General features: G+C 37.9%; 1 protein-coding gene and 1 long non-coding RNA gene across 2 annotated transcripts; both read right to left on the reverse strand.

The window, feature by feature from the left end:
* Window positions 1–6,958: 6,958 nt before the first annotated feature.
* Window positions 6,959–8,798, reverse strand: LOC131218408 (uncharacterized). Its single transcript, XR_009157714.1, has 2 exons — window positions 8,470–8,798; window positions 6,959–7,269 (listed from the first exon to the last, which is right to left on the reverse strand). It is a non-coding gene; the product is annotated as an uncharacterized LOC131218408 (long non-coding RNA).
* A 7,054-nt stretch (window positions 8,799–15,852) lies between these two features.
* Window positions 15,853–16,494, reverse strand: LOC131219251 (large ribosomal subunit protein uL15x-like). The gene has a single exon (XM_058214299.1). It carries the CDS (start codon window positions 16,424–16,426, stop codon window positions 15,977–15,979), a length of 450 nt encoding a protein of 149 aa, XP_058070282.1. The 5' UTR covers window positions 16,427–16,494; the 3' UTR covers window positions 15,853–15,976.
* Window positions 16,495–18,887: the final 2,393 nt, after the last annotated feature.

Genomic DNA, 18,887 nt, shown 5'->3' on the forward strand with positions numbered 1-18,887 from the left:
GAAATATGAAAAATAGAAAGTAGAGAGAAAGAACTTACCGAATTAGAAATTTCTATCTTAAAGGCCTACACAATAGGAAAGTTAGTTTCTAAACAGAAATTCCACAAGTAGAAAATTTCTAAAAGTAAATTAGGAAACAAAGTTAGATTCTAAAAGAGTTAAAATTAAAAAGTTTCTAGAATAGAAGAAAGATGAACTAGTTTCTAAAAATAAAAGAGAGAAGTTTCTAAAAATAAACTACTTCCTAAAAATAGAAAAATACTAGAATTAAAAATTTTTAAAATTTAAACCTTAATTCTAAAAAGTAGAAAAAGTAGAGAGATTAGGAAGGAATTACCAATTTAGAAACTTATGTCAGGATCCTATAAAACAGGAAAACAAGTTAGTTCTAGAAATCAAATAAAAGTCTACAACTAAAGTTAGTCAAATTCTAATCTTAAATTAATTCTAAACCTAATTAATTTCAGAAAATCGCAACCGTCAGTCCCCGGCAACGGCGCCAAAAACTTGTTCACTCCCCAAGATCCACTCCCTCCATCAGCTCCTGTACATAGTGTTGGCCCATGGCTTCTAGTTTAAAGTAGATCCGACTTTAGGGTGGGTCACACGCTTAACCGATGTATAGACAACATTCACCGTTAAAAATATAATTTGCTTCACGTATGCCATGCATGGCACATCTATTTACAGATTTGCCCTTCTCTTTTGTTATATCTTCTGCCGTCAGTATCTCCTGATTGCACCATGCAAATGACACAAAATTTCACTAGGATTTGTTATTTTTCATGCTCTTTCTAACGCCTAAGTTTGAGCCTTAATCGCTCATGGATTGCCAAGATGCTCTTTAATGGCTAGCGTCCTCTGATCTCTCTGTTGGGCCACTTCCACGAGGATCTAATGGCTGAAATTTGACGTGTACGGTTAATTTATGGTCCTCAGGCCATGTATGAAGTTTCGAGCCGAGTGGATGGTGGAAACCCTGTGATCTTGCATTCTGACTAACTTTCAGGCCACTTGAGCTTCAGTTTCTCAATTTTCTCGGATCTCTGGCGTGTATATCCATCGATCTTGGTCTCCTAGGGCCCATTCCTTGCTCTTGTGACTTCGGAGCGTTAAATCCATGCTTTTAATACTCTTTTTTCAATCAAAGCTCCTTATTATATCCTGCAACAAAAACACGATTAAATTATAATATTAGGCATTACGTAAAATCAGGCGGTAATCGGGGTCTAATTGCACAAGCATACAACAAGTAGGTCCGTACAAGAACATTCAGAGTGGGAGACATGGTAATGAAGAAAATTATATCTCCCCACTTGCCCGATCCAAGGGGCAAGTTTAAGCCCACTTGGGAAGGCCCGCTCATTATTCGAGAAGTACTCCCTGTAGGCACACTCCGCCTTACCAACATAGAGGGTGAAGATCTTCATGAGTCAATCACTGCCAACTACATCAAAATTCACCATGGGTAGTAAGATGGTTATAAAAAGCCACCTGAGGTCGAGTTCCATCTCGCTTTACCAAGATGCCCTAGAGAGAGAGAGAGAGAGAGAGAGAGAGAGAGAGAGAGAGAGAATTAAAAATTCTGAAAACCAATAAAGGAAAAAAAAAAGACAAAAAAAAAAAGAAGGAAAAATACAAAAAAGTCTGTGGGGGTAAAAATCCACCAACCTCCTCTACCCTTGAAAAGATATTGACCTTGGGCAGTGATCGAACCCAAGAATTGACAACCCCAATTGCAAGGCTGCAATGCAATAATAACTCAGTGAGACCAAGGTCAATCCACATGGACTTTGGTGAGAACACACTTATAACTAATCGGGTTTTCTGGATTTTTAATCCAACGAAGTAGAAGGGTTTAAAACTACTACGGATCTAGGCATCTCCAATCAATGGAATTTAGATTTAATTCATCTTCTCGAGTTGATAACTCAACTAGAACTGGCTCCAATCTATTCTAATTGGAAGATAATAGAATAATATCAATCATAAACATCCAACATAGATTACAATCATGATAGACTTGATCTCTCATGAAGATTTAGGTAATCACATCACAATGAATTGAAATCATCCAATGTACTCAGAAGCGATAACATATCAATCAACTTTACAGATAGATTCTTTTCCCAATCCAAGAATTCAATCACATCCAATCACAATTCAACATAAGTAACATAATACTTTCATTAAAAACGAATTAAAAATTAAATATATATCAAAAGGTTCATCCCTTATCCTCAGTTAAAAGATTAGCTAAACATGACTAACATCTTAAACAAAAACCAAAGAAAATTTAGAAAAATAAACTAGAATCGAAGGATTGAGGAGGAAAGATGATTCCGAAGAAGCTCCGCTACCCCTTATTCTCCTCCCAAGCCCAAATTTGTACTTAGAAGAGCTTAGAACACCTCTTTAAATAGACTAAATTTGCATCGAATTTGAACCGACTTCAAAAGTTCGCACTTTGTTACGCTTCGGTCGCACCGAACATCACTTTTGTTGCTATTATATGAATTGACTAGATCTAATACATGTGTCTTAGGTTAGCACATGATCGGATGGGAATAAAATTTCCTTTGCCCTTCTAAGCATGAAATTTTGTCTTGAAAATATGGTGAACGATACCAATCGTGAATGTAACTCGTCTCATAAATTAGGCATGTACACTCGTCACCCCACCCACAATTTTAAATCTTTATTACTAAGAATGTGATTTTCTTCCACATATGTATAATTTTTTAGTGTATATGTATTAATAGTCATACATTACCTAATATTTCATGTTATAATGGGAAGACTATATTTTATACATGTAACACATGAATACAAGATTCAAACAGATCAACCATCAACTCATGTAGGATGGATCAAAGGCCACAAGATACATGTAATGATACAAAAGGAATAATGTGAGTTGTCTATAGATAGATAGTGATAAGTGGGCCCATGGTTCGATAGACTTGGCCATTGATCTATTCAAGTTCAATATAGCATGCCCCTATATTCCTTATGTGCAATCATTATCATAAAGGTCAGCCATACCCATGACTGGTCCACCTTATAACCTTTTTTTTTACACACGATGAATACAAACAACCTATTAATGAACTACTCATGTTACATACACGTGTGGAGTGACACCTTAGTGTGTAACCGTGCATTCTACTGCATTTATAAAGATCAACATCAATATAGTTATTATTCTCTGCACATTAACTACACAAAACTCAACTCATTGATATGCACCTAAACAAAACGACATGTTATATTTTGTTCTCCCACTAACATATAGTAGACCCTATGTTTTCATGATCCAGACCATGCACTCTTATGCCACCCACCATCAGTGGCCGTCAAATATTTTCCCAAAATCTCCCATCTGACTTTCTTAGACATAAAGTGGACAGTAAACCATCCACTTGTAGTTCATAAGTTAGACACGTAAAATTGTCCAATGAGAGAATATTTTAGTGACACACATTATACATGATCCGGCACATTAGCTGAATGGTCTTGATCATCAAAATTGGACCCGAATTAGATTGCCCAAAGACATATAGTATATAGAATTATAGAGTGTATATGTATGAACCACGATACTCTGTTAAAGTAGTAAAAGGTTGCCTAAGACAACACACTCATGAGAGAATAAACCCACGAGAAGCTAGGATAGATGATTCTAACAATTCACTTCATTCCCACTAAGTAAGTGGTTAGATTATTGGTTCACTATTACTTCTTTTCATTTACACCCCATGGACAGTGAGAGCTATAATTTCAACGGTTGAATTCATTTACACCCTTTTGGATTTGAGCCATATCCACCTTTGTTTTTGTATTGATTGGAGTAGCATCTATAATCTCTGCCAATGAGTCTCTTTGAGATGGTATAATATAGATCATTGATCCAAGTGCGAATGATAAAGATGGACATTCACAGCATCGTGATTAAACGGTTAGGACAGAAGTTATCAAATGGTTATCCATTGTTTTTTTCCTCTCTCTCTCTCTCTCTCTCTCTCTCTCTCTCTTTAAAAATGAGATGGCCCAAGAAATCTCATTATTGGGACATTCAAGTCCTTTTAGATTTGGTATTTTTCTTCCCATGAATGTGGAGCATGCTGTATATTTCTCTATTAGAGGTCAACATTTGTCCATAATTAGAATGGATAGGAACATGTATTCTCGGAAAAGATCATGGATTTAAGGCATAATGCGGTGGTAGAGATGTTTCCATGACATGGTTCACTAGATGGACAATTCCAATCAAAACACCCATTGGAGGAGAGGGCAACAGAGATGTTTGTATAATAAAAAATAAGATCACATTTTGACTTGCAAAAAGACTTTTACACCATGGAAAGAGGACTATGATTGTATTAGTATGAATCAATGGTCTGGCTTTATGGTTACAAACTGATTAATTAATTAGATTGATCTATCAATGTGAATTTTTTTAATGCATGTACTGTTTATACACATGTTAACTTCCACGGATATAGACCCACTTTTTCTTTATTTTTTAAAGTTTTTTTACGCAAGTAAAGACAATTTTATTTTTATTTTTAATTTATGGGTAGGATGAATTGCCCTATCTATGAGATGCATGCCACGTTTTAAGGCAGATGACTTGCCATAATTTGGTGTTTTACTTGATACTGATCAATGCATTAGGAAAGGCACAACATTACCATATTATTGAAAATCTATTGTATAGATGAGCATGTGTATGATGATCTCGGCCAATCATTTTTATTCAAATAATGGGCCACTACAAAACTTGCAAGAGTCAATAGATGACCCTATCCATATAACATGTGAACCGTTTCACACTAAACCTAAGCATGTGTAGCCATGGTACACTTAGCTACACTATCATATCTTCAAATAATTTTCCAAACTAAAAATTCAATTTCAAGATTGTTGGAAAATAGAGTTTGGAAAACTATTTAGACAAAATAAATTTAAAATGAGAAAAAGAGAAAACTTATCAGTTTGTAGAAGTTGAGGCATGATGTGAGTCACTCGGCTTAAAATCAATTTTGTCCTCCTTGGACCCCGTCCCAAGTGCAACAGGATTCAACGGGTAATCAACCTCCAGATTATAACAACTATTACCTAGTTTCAGTGGTGCACTTACTGTATGCGAGCTTGAACCACTTGCAGTCTTAACCCGAACGAGAAAATACTTAAATCATACTTTGAATGTAAAACTGGCCAACGTCCATTTTGAGGATTCTGAGTTGGAAAACTTAAATCTGTCAAGGAAAGGGAGGGGGACAATTAAGTCTCTACTCGACTTTTCTAGCTTACAAAAAACAAATAAGAGAGTCTGTCGTCTATTTATAGACTTTGTGAAGACACCCTTAAGGGTGTAGAGACATCCTTTCAAAAAGGATTGTGGCTATTGGATTTAAACCGAATTGGTGTGACCATTAGGCTTAAGAAGACACAACTTTTCAAAACAAAATATGAAAGGGTACAACCCTTCAGACTTGCGTGAAAATACACATCCGTAGGGCATGCATGCACTTACAGCCCTGGCTCGTCCTGATGGAAATTTTGAAACATTAATTTGTTTTAAAACAATTTAAAATACAACATCATATACCTCTTCTCTCAGTCAAGATTATCAAATTATAATCACCATTTCTATGTATTCTACTGGTTCGTCACATTCCAATCATCTTCTCTCACTCAATTGAGATCTTTCTATCAGGAGATGGGCCAAGGCAAAGTCCCCACTAAAACTGATCCAATGTCGCAAGCGTCCGAAAGAAACCTTCTTGAAGTGGACTAAGGAACTAAAAAAGAAAGCATCAGAGCTTGCAACATCGTGCAGCATTGACATGTGCAAGGTCTATTGCGGTGTCCATGGTGGCCAGCCTGAGACATGGCCTGCGAGCAAGTCTGAGGTCATCCCCATCACTGAGCAGTACAAGGAGATGATGGAAACTGGAAAGAATGGGAGCAACGTTGATGTTTACAGCATCCTGGGGGATGAAATAAAGAAGGTGCAGCAGGCGCTTGACTGGAAGCGCCCATCATGAGATGATCGATTGGATGGCATGTCAGAGGGATCTCTGAGGGGGTTGGTGGGCCAGCTCGATATGAAATTGGATGAGGTAAGCCAGGGAGTTGAGATGGTGAAATCTAATAGTGAGGAGATGGGGTTGAACATGGTGAGAAGAGACCAAGAGGGGGTTGGTGGACCAGCTTGACATGTAATTGGAGGAGGTAAGCCAGGTAGATGAGATGGTGAAATCTATTAGTGAGGAGATGAGGTTGAACATGGTAAGAAAGAGACCGAAAGCTTGTTGTAGAATGAAAAGCACCTTTCCCTCTCCCCAATCTTACACTTGTCTTTTTTCAATTCCATTGTATACCACAAAAATTATTAATTAAGCATTGAATGCCTTCTAACTGGCAACATCTCTCATCTTAACCACTTGCTCTAAAAGCTCTTACCGATATAACATGACAAATTAATCTCATTATCTCATAACATAGGCCCTAAATCTATAGGTCAGGTCGTCGCCCGAACCCTCCTCATGGGTCCCAAATCCATGGGTTCTGCCCCCTTGTGGGCATCCATGGATTCCGCGGGCCACCCACCCTGAGTGTGCCCATGCATCCCATGGGCCACCCCACTCGAGCACGGTGTAAAAATGCCCCTACATTAAAAGTACTTGAAAACTTGATAAACAAGGCCATTGCAACCAGTGTTTTACTCAAATAACTCAACCAAGTGAGCCAAGTCAGCATGATTGAGATCGAGTGGGCCATTCTTCTCAGTGGGCCTGCCTCACAGAAGACAAAACCATCCTCTAATAGTCTCTAACCTTTGAATCGTAGTTCAACCGAGTTTTTTTTACTCAAATAACTAAACCAAGTTTCTAGTTAACTCAAGTTGATCAAGATCAGGTTGATTTAAGAACTGATGAAGAGGTGGGTATAGTGCAGAATGCCACTATATGTATTAGCACCAAAGCCAGTGACCATCTGTTGTCTAAAAGACTGAAAATCATTAGTCATCTCTTAGAGTTTATCAGCCCATTGTTGACACAAACTCATCCTATCGGATCAATGCTGGTGACACACCTGCGGTTGCTGGTATATGATTGGTTGAACACTTAGAATCTTTCCTTTGATGACTCGAGCCTTGCAAAGGACGGTGACCATGTTGGCGAGGCCCAGGCGTTCATTCAGTTCGAGAAGGATTTCTACACTATGAGCAGACTTTCTTTCCACCTTGATTGTGCCAACCTATTCAAAGAATTTAGAGAGGTTTCATTCATCTGTGCCATCAGATCCTTACCTGCCTGTTTCACAAGTTCAACATAACTGATGACTTTGTCAAGTGCATTCATCATTTCAATATTTGCTAGAAACCCACCAACTAGATAATCAAAAGTGGGGAAAAACTAATAAGAAAATGGATGCCAATCAAAATGCAACTGCAAAATAATAAGACAGCATTGATCCAAACAGTCCATCCGGCAAGTCATGCCATTGATGGGTAATTCCCTATGAATTGTACAGATTTGGATGATCATACACATCTGATAGGTGAACATCTTCCTCTTCATTGCAGCTTGTCCAGCCAAACTTTTGCCAAATGATTATTGTATTTGTAATCACTAATTCATATTGGCTAAACATGATCCATAAAGCTGGCCCAAGTAGCTGATAACAATCAGTGATGAATGCTGACTGTTCTAATATTTATTTTCTATCATTTATTTATAGGTTCTGATAGGCCAATCAAGCCCCATATGGAGATGAGATTTCCCTAGAGTAAATGGGACAAGACACTTGACGAATGGTATGGATCATGGACCATATTGCCACATATTCAACTCAAATGTTTAGAGAAAATGAGTACATTGGTGTGCAGCTTTCAAGTTTGATTACCCAAATGGAAAAATGCCCAAATAAATTCCAAGGAATTATATGATCAGGATATGCATAGTATACATGGGGCCCATGGTTCAGTTACTTGGACAATTTGTGGCCCACCATTCCATCTGACAAATTCTCTTCCATAGGACAATTAATCTTTCAATTTATGGCCCGCAAATAGACCATCGAGAGGAGAATGCACCAATGGTCCACATTCAACTAAAAACAGGCCCAAGATTGCTAGATAGGGTCTTCCAATCAGGGAGATTTTGCAGCTTAAGCTGCCACGGCAGGGCCACAATAGACTGATGCTCTGTATAAATGAATCATGGACTTCACTAGTATAAACTGAAAACACAAGTATATCATGTGTATTCTTGGTCCATGTAATTCCTGGGAAAGGAAAAACTATAAAGCTAATGTAGCATACTTGGAATTCTTTTGGAGCTAATAACCTGATCAGAGTCTCAAAAAACCTTGAAATGAATTCAACAAACAGAAGACTAGATTAAATCGAGCTGATTTCAAGAAACAGGAAAGAAATTCAAGCAAACTAACAAATACCTGATTAAAAACAGGTTAGATTCTTGGAAGTGGGGAGTGAATTCAATTCACTTGGTTAGTGTGTAGAGAATATCTGAAAATGATTAGTAGGGAACTGAATTTAGAAAACAAACAAAGACCCAAAAAACAAAAGAGTGGATTCAATTAAGATCGATTGGATTTTTGAAAATTCTCAGAAATTTCATGCTCTTGAGAATTTAAAAAATTCCAAAATCATAAAACTGAGAAAAGAAAGAATGTGAGATAATTGAGCCTGATATGTTTAATGCTTTATAGGAAATGCTGCCAAAAATTTCCCAAAGGTTGCATTTGGTTGCACCAAATATCATGAACTTCATGATATTTGGTGCAACCAAATGAACCTTAAATAATTTTATATATATATAAAAAAAGAGAATTTCTATCACTAGGATTTCATATTTTTTGGATTGGGAAGTTGTAATGTACATGCAAGGGACCACAACTAGTGGTGCCGTACAATCTTGCCCCACAATCATTTGACTTGTGTGGGACATCAGCATCACGAAAACATTAGGCCCAGCTATCATGCTCTGTTTTTCTTTTTTGAAAGATAAGAATTTATTAAGAGGGGCAGCCCCAAGAGAAACTACCAACAAACAAACAAACCAAAAAAAACAAAAAAACAAACAAACAAACAAAGCCCAACCCACTCCATTTTTCTAACTCATGCTAGGACATATGCCCAAAAATGGGGCAGATCCAAAACTCAAGTGGACCACATGATAGGAAAATGTGGGGAGGGAAATGCCTACCGTTGAGACCTTCACCTTCTGGGATCCACCGTGATGTTTACATGCCATCCAAATCATTCATAAAGTCATTCCCACTGGGATGAACTGGAAACAAATATATATATATATATATATATATAGATATATAGCCTGATCCAAAACTCGTGTCCCCATGAATGTTTCAACCATGGGCATTCAATCCCCACTGTTTCCTGTTGTACGGCCCACTGTAGTCTTGGGTGTCTCATTTTTTGGTTCATGTAGTAACAAGAGCTGTAAAATGGATGGAAGGGGTAGATTTCTCACAAACATCATGGTGGGGCCCATGGTGGGGCCCACCTAGGTTCCAACTGCAGGAACTTCCTGTGGTTAATAAGGGCAAACAATTATTCACTAACTTGTGCATATCCACTTCCTGAAATTTCTCTCCTAGTGAGCAGCTAGGATCATCCGTAATGTATGTCTAAAGTGGGCCCATCATTTGGAGGGTTACATTGGTTGTGTCCACGTGTATAAATCTCTAATCTGCCAGCCTATCAGGTAAGGGCAGCGTGGATTTGGAAACCGTGTGGGGGCCGAAACGGCCGATTCGATTTTTTGTACCCGTATCGGCCGATACGGGACCGATACGGGCGTAACGGGCCGTTACGGGCCCGAAACGGTAACTTTTTTTTTAGCTCTGTTTTTGCTGTTTTTTTGAAACCTCTTGCTTCCAAACTGTTTCTAACTCCTTCTACTACTAATTTCGACCAACCTTAGCTAGGTATTTGATAGAAAAACACATTATATTATAGATTTTTTTGAATCAAAGCTCGGTGGGTCATTTTTCAGAAATTCGTCAAAAATAGGTATTTATACTTTTTTTAATATATTTTGCTGTTTTAATCATGTCATATGATGTGTTAATCATAGTAGAACATGTTAATGTGCATTTTACAGATTTGGGGTGCCATTTAATAATTTTTTAATATTTTTTTCTATTTACGCATGAATTTTGGCCCCTTTTTTTAAAATTCGAAAAATCAGTTTTTAATGGTTGTTTTGCTGTTTTAATCATGCCATTTGATGTATTAATCATAGTAGAACATGTTAATGTGCATTTTACAGATTTGGGGTGCCATTTTATATTTTTTTAATATTTTTTTCTATTTACGCATTTATTTTGGCCCTTTTTTTGAAAATTCGAAAAACCATTTTTAAATGATTCTTTTGCTGTTTTAATGATGTCATATGATGTGTTAATCATAGTAGAACATGTTAATGTGCATTTTACAGATTTGGGGTGCCATTTTATATATTTTTAATATTTTTTTCTATTTACGCATTTATTTTGGCCCTTTTTTTGAAAATTCGAAAAATCATTTTTTAATGATTCTTTTGCTGTTTTAATGATGCCATATGATGTGTTAATCATAGTAGAACATGTTAATATGCATTTTACAGATTTGGGGTGCCATTTTATATATATTTTTTAATTTTTTTTCTATTACGCATTTATTTCGGCCCTTTTTTTGAAAATTCGAAAAATCATTTTTTAATGATTCTTTTGCTGTTTTAATGATGCCATATGATGTGTTAATCATAGTAGAACATGTTAATGTGCATTTTACATATTTGGGGTGCCATTTTATATATTTTTTTTATTTTTTTCTATTTACGCATTTATTTCGCCCGTTTTTTGAAAATTCAAAAAATCATTTTTAATGATTCTTTTGCTGTTTTAATGATGTCATATGATGTGTTAATCATAGTAGAACATGTTAATGTGCATTTTACATATTTGGGGTGCCATTTTATATTTTTTTCTATTTACGCATGAATTTTGGCCCTCAAAAATAATTGCAAACACCTAAATGTAAGATATTTTCATATTACATTCATTCTAATATATCTATCATTGATAGTAGATAGTTAGAAAATTAAATATATGAATTTTGTAGTCAAATTCAGGTTATCTGGTTCATAAATTCATCAGACAGTCCGATACAACTTTTCACCAAAGAGTGGACCGTTACACCACCATAAACATGTTCCAATTTATAAATGAATGCATATTTCGAATGCTTAGAATATTCCGGATTTAATCCATATTTTTCATATTTTTGGGCCGTTACGCCCCCGTATCACCGTTACGCCCTCGTATCCGTATCGGTTTTGGAGGTCACCGTTACGCCAACCGATACCGATACGGGACACCTTGTGTCCACGTGTATAAATCTCTAATCTGCCAGCCTATCAGGTAAGGGCAGCGTGGATTTGGAAACCCTGGATTCAGAACCCCTGTATTTGAAACCTTCATATTGTGTTTGGCACCCTGGATTGGGAATCAACTCTAAGTCCAAAAGTAGCTATGAATGATATATTTACATGGGTTTGAATTTAATTACTTAATCAACTTTCATATTTCTAATTAGTGACGTATGTAATGTTTGACACAATGGTTATAATAAGCCCGCTGAAATATATGTTTTGCCTGAAAATGATGAAATTTCAAGTCTTAGATGGGCCACAAGCACAAGATCATGTTAGAGTGACTAACCAACGATTTTTAGTCGTTGATTTACATGCATAATGTTTGGACGGTGCTGATAATCATATTAAAGTAATTATAGTGATGCAATTGATAATCTAATTGTTTTTTGATATCATTAGTGGGTCATGTGCCCAATAGAATAATAGTATGGTGACACATATGTTACAAATGCAACTATGAAAGGATTTTAGGTGTAACCCAAGCTCTCACGTTGGATTTCAAACCCCCACTTTGGGGGGATTTGAAACCCGCAGTTACTTAATGCTGCCAACAACCAGGGGATTTGAAATCCCCCCAAATCCATGGTGCCAACCGACCCCTAATTCTTCTTAAATTAACAGACATAACCACATTTATACCTCAATTAGCTTATCTTGGTTTCTACTTATTCAGCAGATAAGTATATTTGGTTAACAACATACTTATCAGCCAAAAAGTAAAAAGTATGTTTGGTTAATCTTAATTAAAGAGGTGACTTCTACAATGCATCATCCTGATATTTAAATCAACAAAGATAAAAGGACGTACTTTTTTCCCAATCTGGGTTGAAAAAATTGTAGGATGAGTGGGCGCTTGTTCATTGCACGTGGAAGTAAGAATGTAAGAGTAAAAGAGAGTATAATGTTGCAAATGGAGGAAGTTTGGATGCCTTTTTATAGGTAAAAGTTGGATTTTTTGTAAAAAATAATAATGATGATGATGATGATGATCTGCCGATGGTCAGATTTCTGACGATTGGGAGATGCACGATCGAGTACATCGCATATGCAATCGCATATCCTCACACATTTTGCATATGCGATCGCATATGCCATCATGGCATATCGATATGCATATGGGATTTCGCATATGCAAATATGTGGTCGCATTCAGCAACACTGGCCTTCACTAATTTATAAACAGAGTAACATTCACCTACAACCCAGAACATGCTAAACTAGCATGCAACCCTGTATTTTCATCCCGACATTTCACTTGTGTATGACATTGGTGCATCCTGACAGTAGACCTCACTAAGAAAAACTGACCTCTCCTGTGAAGAATCAAGATATGAATGAGCTTGTAAGGTACCAGTTCAAACACGGCAAAATCAGGTAAAGAACTTTATAATGGAGCTGAAACCAAGCAGAGCAGCTCAGAACCTGTTCGACACGAAAGTCCCAATCACCAATGGTAATCTCCGTCATCATTATCGTCACCATCATCACTGTCAGTGCCCATTGTCTCCCTCGCTCTCTTCACATGGACGAGGAAGGACAGCACACATAGTTTGGTAAGTCAGATGACTTTGATTCCAAACAGGATGGGATCAAGAAGAAGAACCCGGATGAGATTTTGAAAGGCAGACATATGAGACTGAGGAGGATTGAAATGATTTTACCCCGGAGATAGAGATATCTTGATGCAGGAACTAAAGTTCAGGAGAGGGAAGGAGTTCAGTCTCCAGTCAGAGATCCATTAACCCCAGACAACTCAAATTCAGGCAAGGAAGGGTGATGGGTGAGACCCTAAATGGCAACATTCAATCCTGACCATTCATTTTACCAGCCTAACAATTACTAATCTCAAACAAAGTATAATTAACTGTGATTAATTTTCCTAATTCTCGCCATCATCCCATACCTTGTACAAAATTTGTTCATAACTTGCTCAATAATGTGTGTAATTGCACCATGTTAGACTCATTTTCAGTGTAATTTAATACCTTTCTTCTTATAACAATATTGTGAAACTTTGATGTTGTCTGCCAACAGAAACAGGGTCAGAATCAAGAGTGATGAAATCCACATGATTTAATTTCATAAATGTATTCCATGTGACTTCATAGCTTCGACTCCTATCTTGAGAACCCAAGTTTGAGGAAATTTTGGCCTATATTTTCAGGGATATTTTCAAAACTTATCCCATTAATTCCAGTAATTGATAAGATTCTCAGTTCGACATCCAAGCTCCTAATTGAATAGATGGTCTTGCCCACAAATAAATCCGGTCCATACACTAGGTGGGTTATGTTATTAAAAGCTGTGGGACTGGTAAGGAAACTTCAGTCAAGTTTTTTTTCAGCCATACATTTATTTTGTAAACTGTAGCCCACTTGATGAGTAGACCATCCTGATTTTAGGGCAAGGGCATTTACATAGTGGTACATCTCTGATGAATGGATTGGATCTCATACCCATGCGCCACTCTGGCACATCTATGGTGAGTACATGAGCTTCCTTGTAAACATGTGTAGACTAGTCAATGCATTTCAATTGTAAAGTGCATCAAATTGTATCCTTGAAATAATGTAGGATTCACAATTAGTATAATGATATGAATAGAATTGTTCAGACAGTGAGCAAGAACTTCACCTTGTTATCTGAGAGCTTCTACAAGTTCATGTCACTATTTCTGTAAATATGGAAGGAAACATGCTTTTGAAGGAAAGCAAAAATTTTATTACTCGTACAGTAGTGTAAAATATGGAAACCTCTCTTGAAGGCTGAAATCAGATAAAAAATGAAAATTTGTTGAGAATAAAAAAATAAGCCGGCGATCAAACTCAAGGTTACATCCGAGCCAAAGAGCAAAATATTTGATAAACCCAAAGACACCAAGATTAAAAAAAAAAACGTTTATTGCCTGCGAAGAAAATTGAGACGTTTGCCAAACCCGCCTTTTTTTTTTTTTTTTTTTTTTATATATAGAGCTGAAGCCTAAGAATGTGGCAGCTATGTCACCATCTCCATCATCAACAGGTGGTCTCAGTGCCAAAAGCAGAAGTTTTCGTGTAACACCTCAAATACTCTAGGTGGTCTAATTGGTAGGAGCAGCAAGAACCCATCGCCTCATTCAGGAGGTCGACTGGTAGAAGAAACAGTGATAGCAAGATGATCATGAACACGGGATTGCCAAACATCTTACAGAACAAAGAATCGTGACCACCAATCTCTTTTTTAACCTCCAAACCTTCTTTTAATGCTCTTGCAAGCTTAAAACCATTAAAATGAGGGAACCAAAAGATGGCCTCTCCTGTGAATAATAAAGACGCACTTAGAATACACAAAAAATAAAAGACAAAATCAAGAAAAAGACTTCACATGTCATTTGAGGTGAAACAAAAGAATGGAAGCTTGGAACCTGTCTGACATGAAAGTTGCGGTCAACAATTGTCATCTCCTCTTGCTCACCCTCATCACATGAAGAAGAAGAAGAAGAAGAAGAAGAAGAAGGCGAATGAGAAGCACAAGGAGAGCATGCAGAGTCTGACTCTGCACTTGACGAAGCAGATGACTCTGATTCTGAACTGGACGGGACTGACAGCAGGAACCATGTTGAGAATGCTGTCTGTGGAAACTATAGTTCAGGAGACATAAGGTGATTAGTCTTCAGTCAGAGAACAATGGCCCCAGAACACGCTGATTCATGCGAGGAAGAGTGGTGGGAGACAGACACCCCAATGGAAAGGAAGAATTTGGAAGGAGAAGCTTTAGAAGGAAGAGAAAGTTAGGTGGTTGTGACTTGATTAGTAGGAATGGTGAAGCTCAAACTGTTGTGTTAAGGCCCGTTTTAAAGAGGTGCTTGAAGTAACTGCAAATAAGCTCGTTGAGACTAGGAAGAGCAAGGTGAAGGAATTTGTCAGTGCATTCAAGACCATGATCTCTCTCCAGGAAAGCAAATAAGACAACTCTGGTTGATTACCAGACACGTTGCTATCATTTTCTAAAAATGAATATTGTGACTTGCGGATGCCTTCTTTTCATGATGATTGAAATGTTTAGATCAAATTTATGGGCTTAGTTGTGACTCATATGATCATAACCACCATTCCCATGGAGTTCTATTTAACTAAAGGGCAACAATTTCAGATTTATTAATTAGCTGTCAATCTGAAACAGTCAACAGATGTAGATCTGAAATCACCAATAGAGCTGGCTACTCCATGTATAGATCTTTAACCAAATATTTAATACTATAGCATATAGCAGAACTGTACCCTTGATATTCAATCTCAGGTCCAAACCAACAAATCAGTCACTAAATAAATGAATAAAAGCAGATCAAATACCAAAGACGATATATAATGAATATTGCACCAAAGAACAAAAAGCCTACTAAGTGAAAAATGGTACTTTCATGAAACTCAAAATATCCCAAAGTATCCATATCCCGTAAAAAAAAAAAAAAAAAAAAAGGATCTGAAATCAAAACCTTCAATTCATCGACTGGGCCCCACAGATCAGGCGGTGAGCATGACAGCCCCGCCAGCCTCCTTGATCTTCTTCTCCGCGGTCTTCGACACTAGCTTCGCTTTCACGACGACAGGCCGCCCCTCCGGTAGCATCCCCTTACCGAGGAGCTTGAAATACCCAAACTGCGTGAGATCGATCACAGGGACTTGATCCGATGGTGCAGATTTCGCCTTCTCCTTGACGTCTTCAGGTATTAGGGACCATAGGCGGTCGATATTCAATATCGGACGGTAGAATTTGTTCCGGAGCTTGTGGAAGTACCGCATCCCAACTTTCCCAAAATACCCCGGATGGTACTTGTCAAAGAGGATCCGATGGTGGTGCATGCCACCAGCGTTTCCACGGCCGCCTGGATGCTTGCGGTGCTTTCCGATACGACCATGGCCGGCGCTGACGTGGCCGCGCTTCTTCCGGTTCTTCTTGAAGCGAGTCGTCATGGAGGGAATTAGGATTAGGGTTTTGGGAGGGTTTTGGGAGGAATGGAGAGGAAGGGCGGGGGCAGAAACCCTAAAGAGAACGTGAGGACTTTTGGGGTTGGGTACTTGCCCCACCAAGAATCCAAGACTGGGAGCGGATTAGGTGTTACCCTTACCGTGGGGCCCACCTTGATTATATGTTGTATATCCTCGCCGTCCATCCGTTTTTCCAGCTTATTTTAGAAAATGACAAAAAATAAGCAGATCCAACTCTCTCGTGGACCACACCACATAAAACAGTGTTGATTGAACACCTACGGTTAAAAACTTCTCAGGGTCCAGTGCAAGCATATCTTATAAAAGTTTAATTTTGCCATCGACGGTTGATAATGTCTAACATACCGGGTAAAGGGGAAATATAAATATAAGCTTGATCCAGAACTTTTGTGGCATACAAAAGGCTTTAAATTGCTATTCACTACTTTTTCCAGCGATAAGGTCCACCTGAGATTTGAATCCGGATCATTTTTGGCATAACCTCCTAAAATAATTTGGAAAAAAGGATGGACGGCGTGGATGTACAACAAATTCATCAAGTGGGCCCCACATGGTAAGGGTAATACCCACGAAGCTATTCCCCGGTAACGGCTAATCCGCTCCCCACCACGACCCAGCTATGGACGACCGTCCCGTCATCGGATCTGTGGGGCCACCATGATATGTGTTTTTATCCAAGCCACGCATCCATTTTGAAAGATCATGTTAGGCGTGAGTTCCCAATGGAGGTAGATTAAAGGCTTGACTGAACCACACCACACCAATCAACACATCGTTCAAACCTTCGAGGGCCCACAGTGATGTTTATTCGCTATACATCCGGTTCTTAAGGTAACATAGGCCCAGTGAAAGGAAAACTTAAATACCAGCTTTATTTAAAACTTTCGTGGCCTCCGTGGATTTTTATACGTAGGCATTCAATCCTCACTATTTCCAGTGGTGTGGTCCACTTCAGCTTTTGATATCCCGACACAATGGCTGATGATGGTTAGTGGTCGGTGCTCTATGGGCCCTACTATGATGTATGTGTTTTATCTATACTATTCATCCATTTTCCATATCATTTTAGGGCCTGATAACATACACCAATGTGTTTAGGGAGTGATACATTAAGTTCTTTGTCAAATTGATATGCTATTGTTGTCACAATGCACCAGCATAACTTCCTGCTGAAGTCCTAACTCATTCATCATTCCTTTCAACTAAATCACTTCCTTGAATGCCTTTGTCATCACTATATACTCAGCTTTAAGTTGTAAAAAGAGCAACCACGAACTGAAGCTTCAACATCCAACTGATTGCTCCACCCATTAACACAAATGAGTAAGTGAAAGTCCACCTTATATTATTCATGTTTCCAACATAATCGACATTCACATAGCCTATCAATTTCTCATTGTATGTAATGAAATAGCCATTTCACAGCCTCTCAATATTGTTTGCTGGGGTTTGTCATGTATTTGCCCACAACACCCACTACATGTGAAATATCGGTCTAATACAAACGATGTCATACATCAGACTGTCAATTGGGCACGTGAGACATACTATATATTTTTATCAGACGTAGGACATTGTTCTGAAGAAAGCCAAATGTGAGCAGCGTGAGGTCTACTAACCGGCTTAGCCTTATTAAGTCCAAACTTGACCAAGACCTTCTCAAGATACTCTTCTTGAGACAACCATAGCCTATTCATTTCCCTGTCCTTATCTATATCAATGTCAAGAATTATTTTTGCAGCCTTCGGATCTTTCATCTCGAATGTCCTGAATAACTGAGGCTTCAATATGTTGATTTTAAACATATTATGATTGTCGATAAACATATCATCAACATACAATACCAGAATAATAAATTTCCTGTCATTTTGTGATTTGAAATAGACATAATAATTGAATTCACTTTTGGTAAACCGTTGATTCATCATGAAAAACTCAAACTTTTTATACTATTGCCTAGGAGACTGTTTCAAGCCATACAATGATCTCTTCAAACGACAAACTTTATTCTCTATTCCCTACACCTCAAACCATTCAGGTTGCTTCATGTAAATCTACTCTTCTAGATCCCCATGTAGAAAAGTTGTCTTCACATCTAACTATTTCAATTCCAAGTTATATTGGGAAACAAACACCAATACGAATATGATAGATACATGTTTCACAACTGGTGTGAATATCTCACCGAAGTTGACGCATTCTTTCTGAGTATAATCCTTCGCAACCAGTATCACCTTGTACCTATCCGGTTTCTTACAGAATATCCACTTGCACCCAATCGCTTTTCACCCAATAGAAAGCACCACTAACTCCCACGTTTCATTCTTGTATAGAGAATACATCTCATTATGCATCGCCGCCATTCACTTCTCAACACTGTGTCATCTAATGCTTCCTAAAAGGTGGACGGATCCCCAACATCCGT

The sequence above is a fragment of the Magnolia sinica genome, chromosome 11 (assembly GCF_029962835.1).
Source record: "Magnolia sinica isolate HGM2019 chromosome 11, MsV1, whole genome shotgun sequence".
Taxonomy (NCBI): Eukaryota; Viridiplantae; Streptophyta; class Magnoliopsida; order Magnoliales; family Magnoliaceae; genus Magnolia; species Magnolia sinica.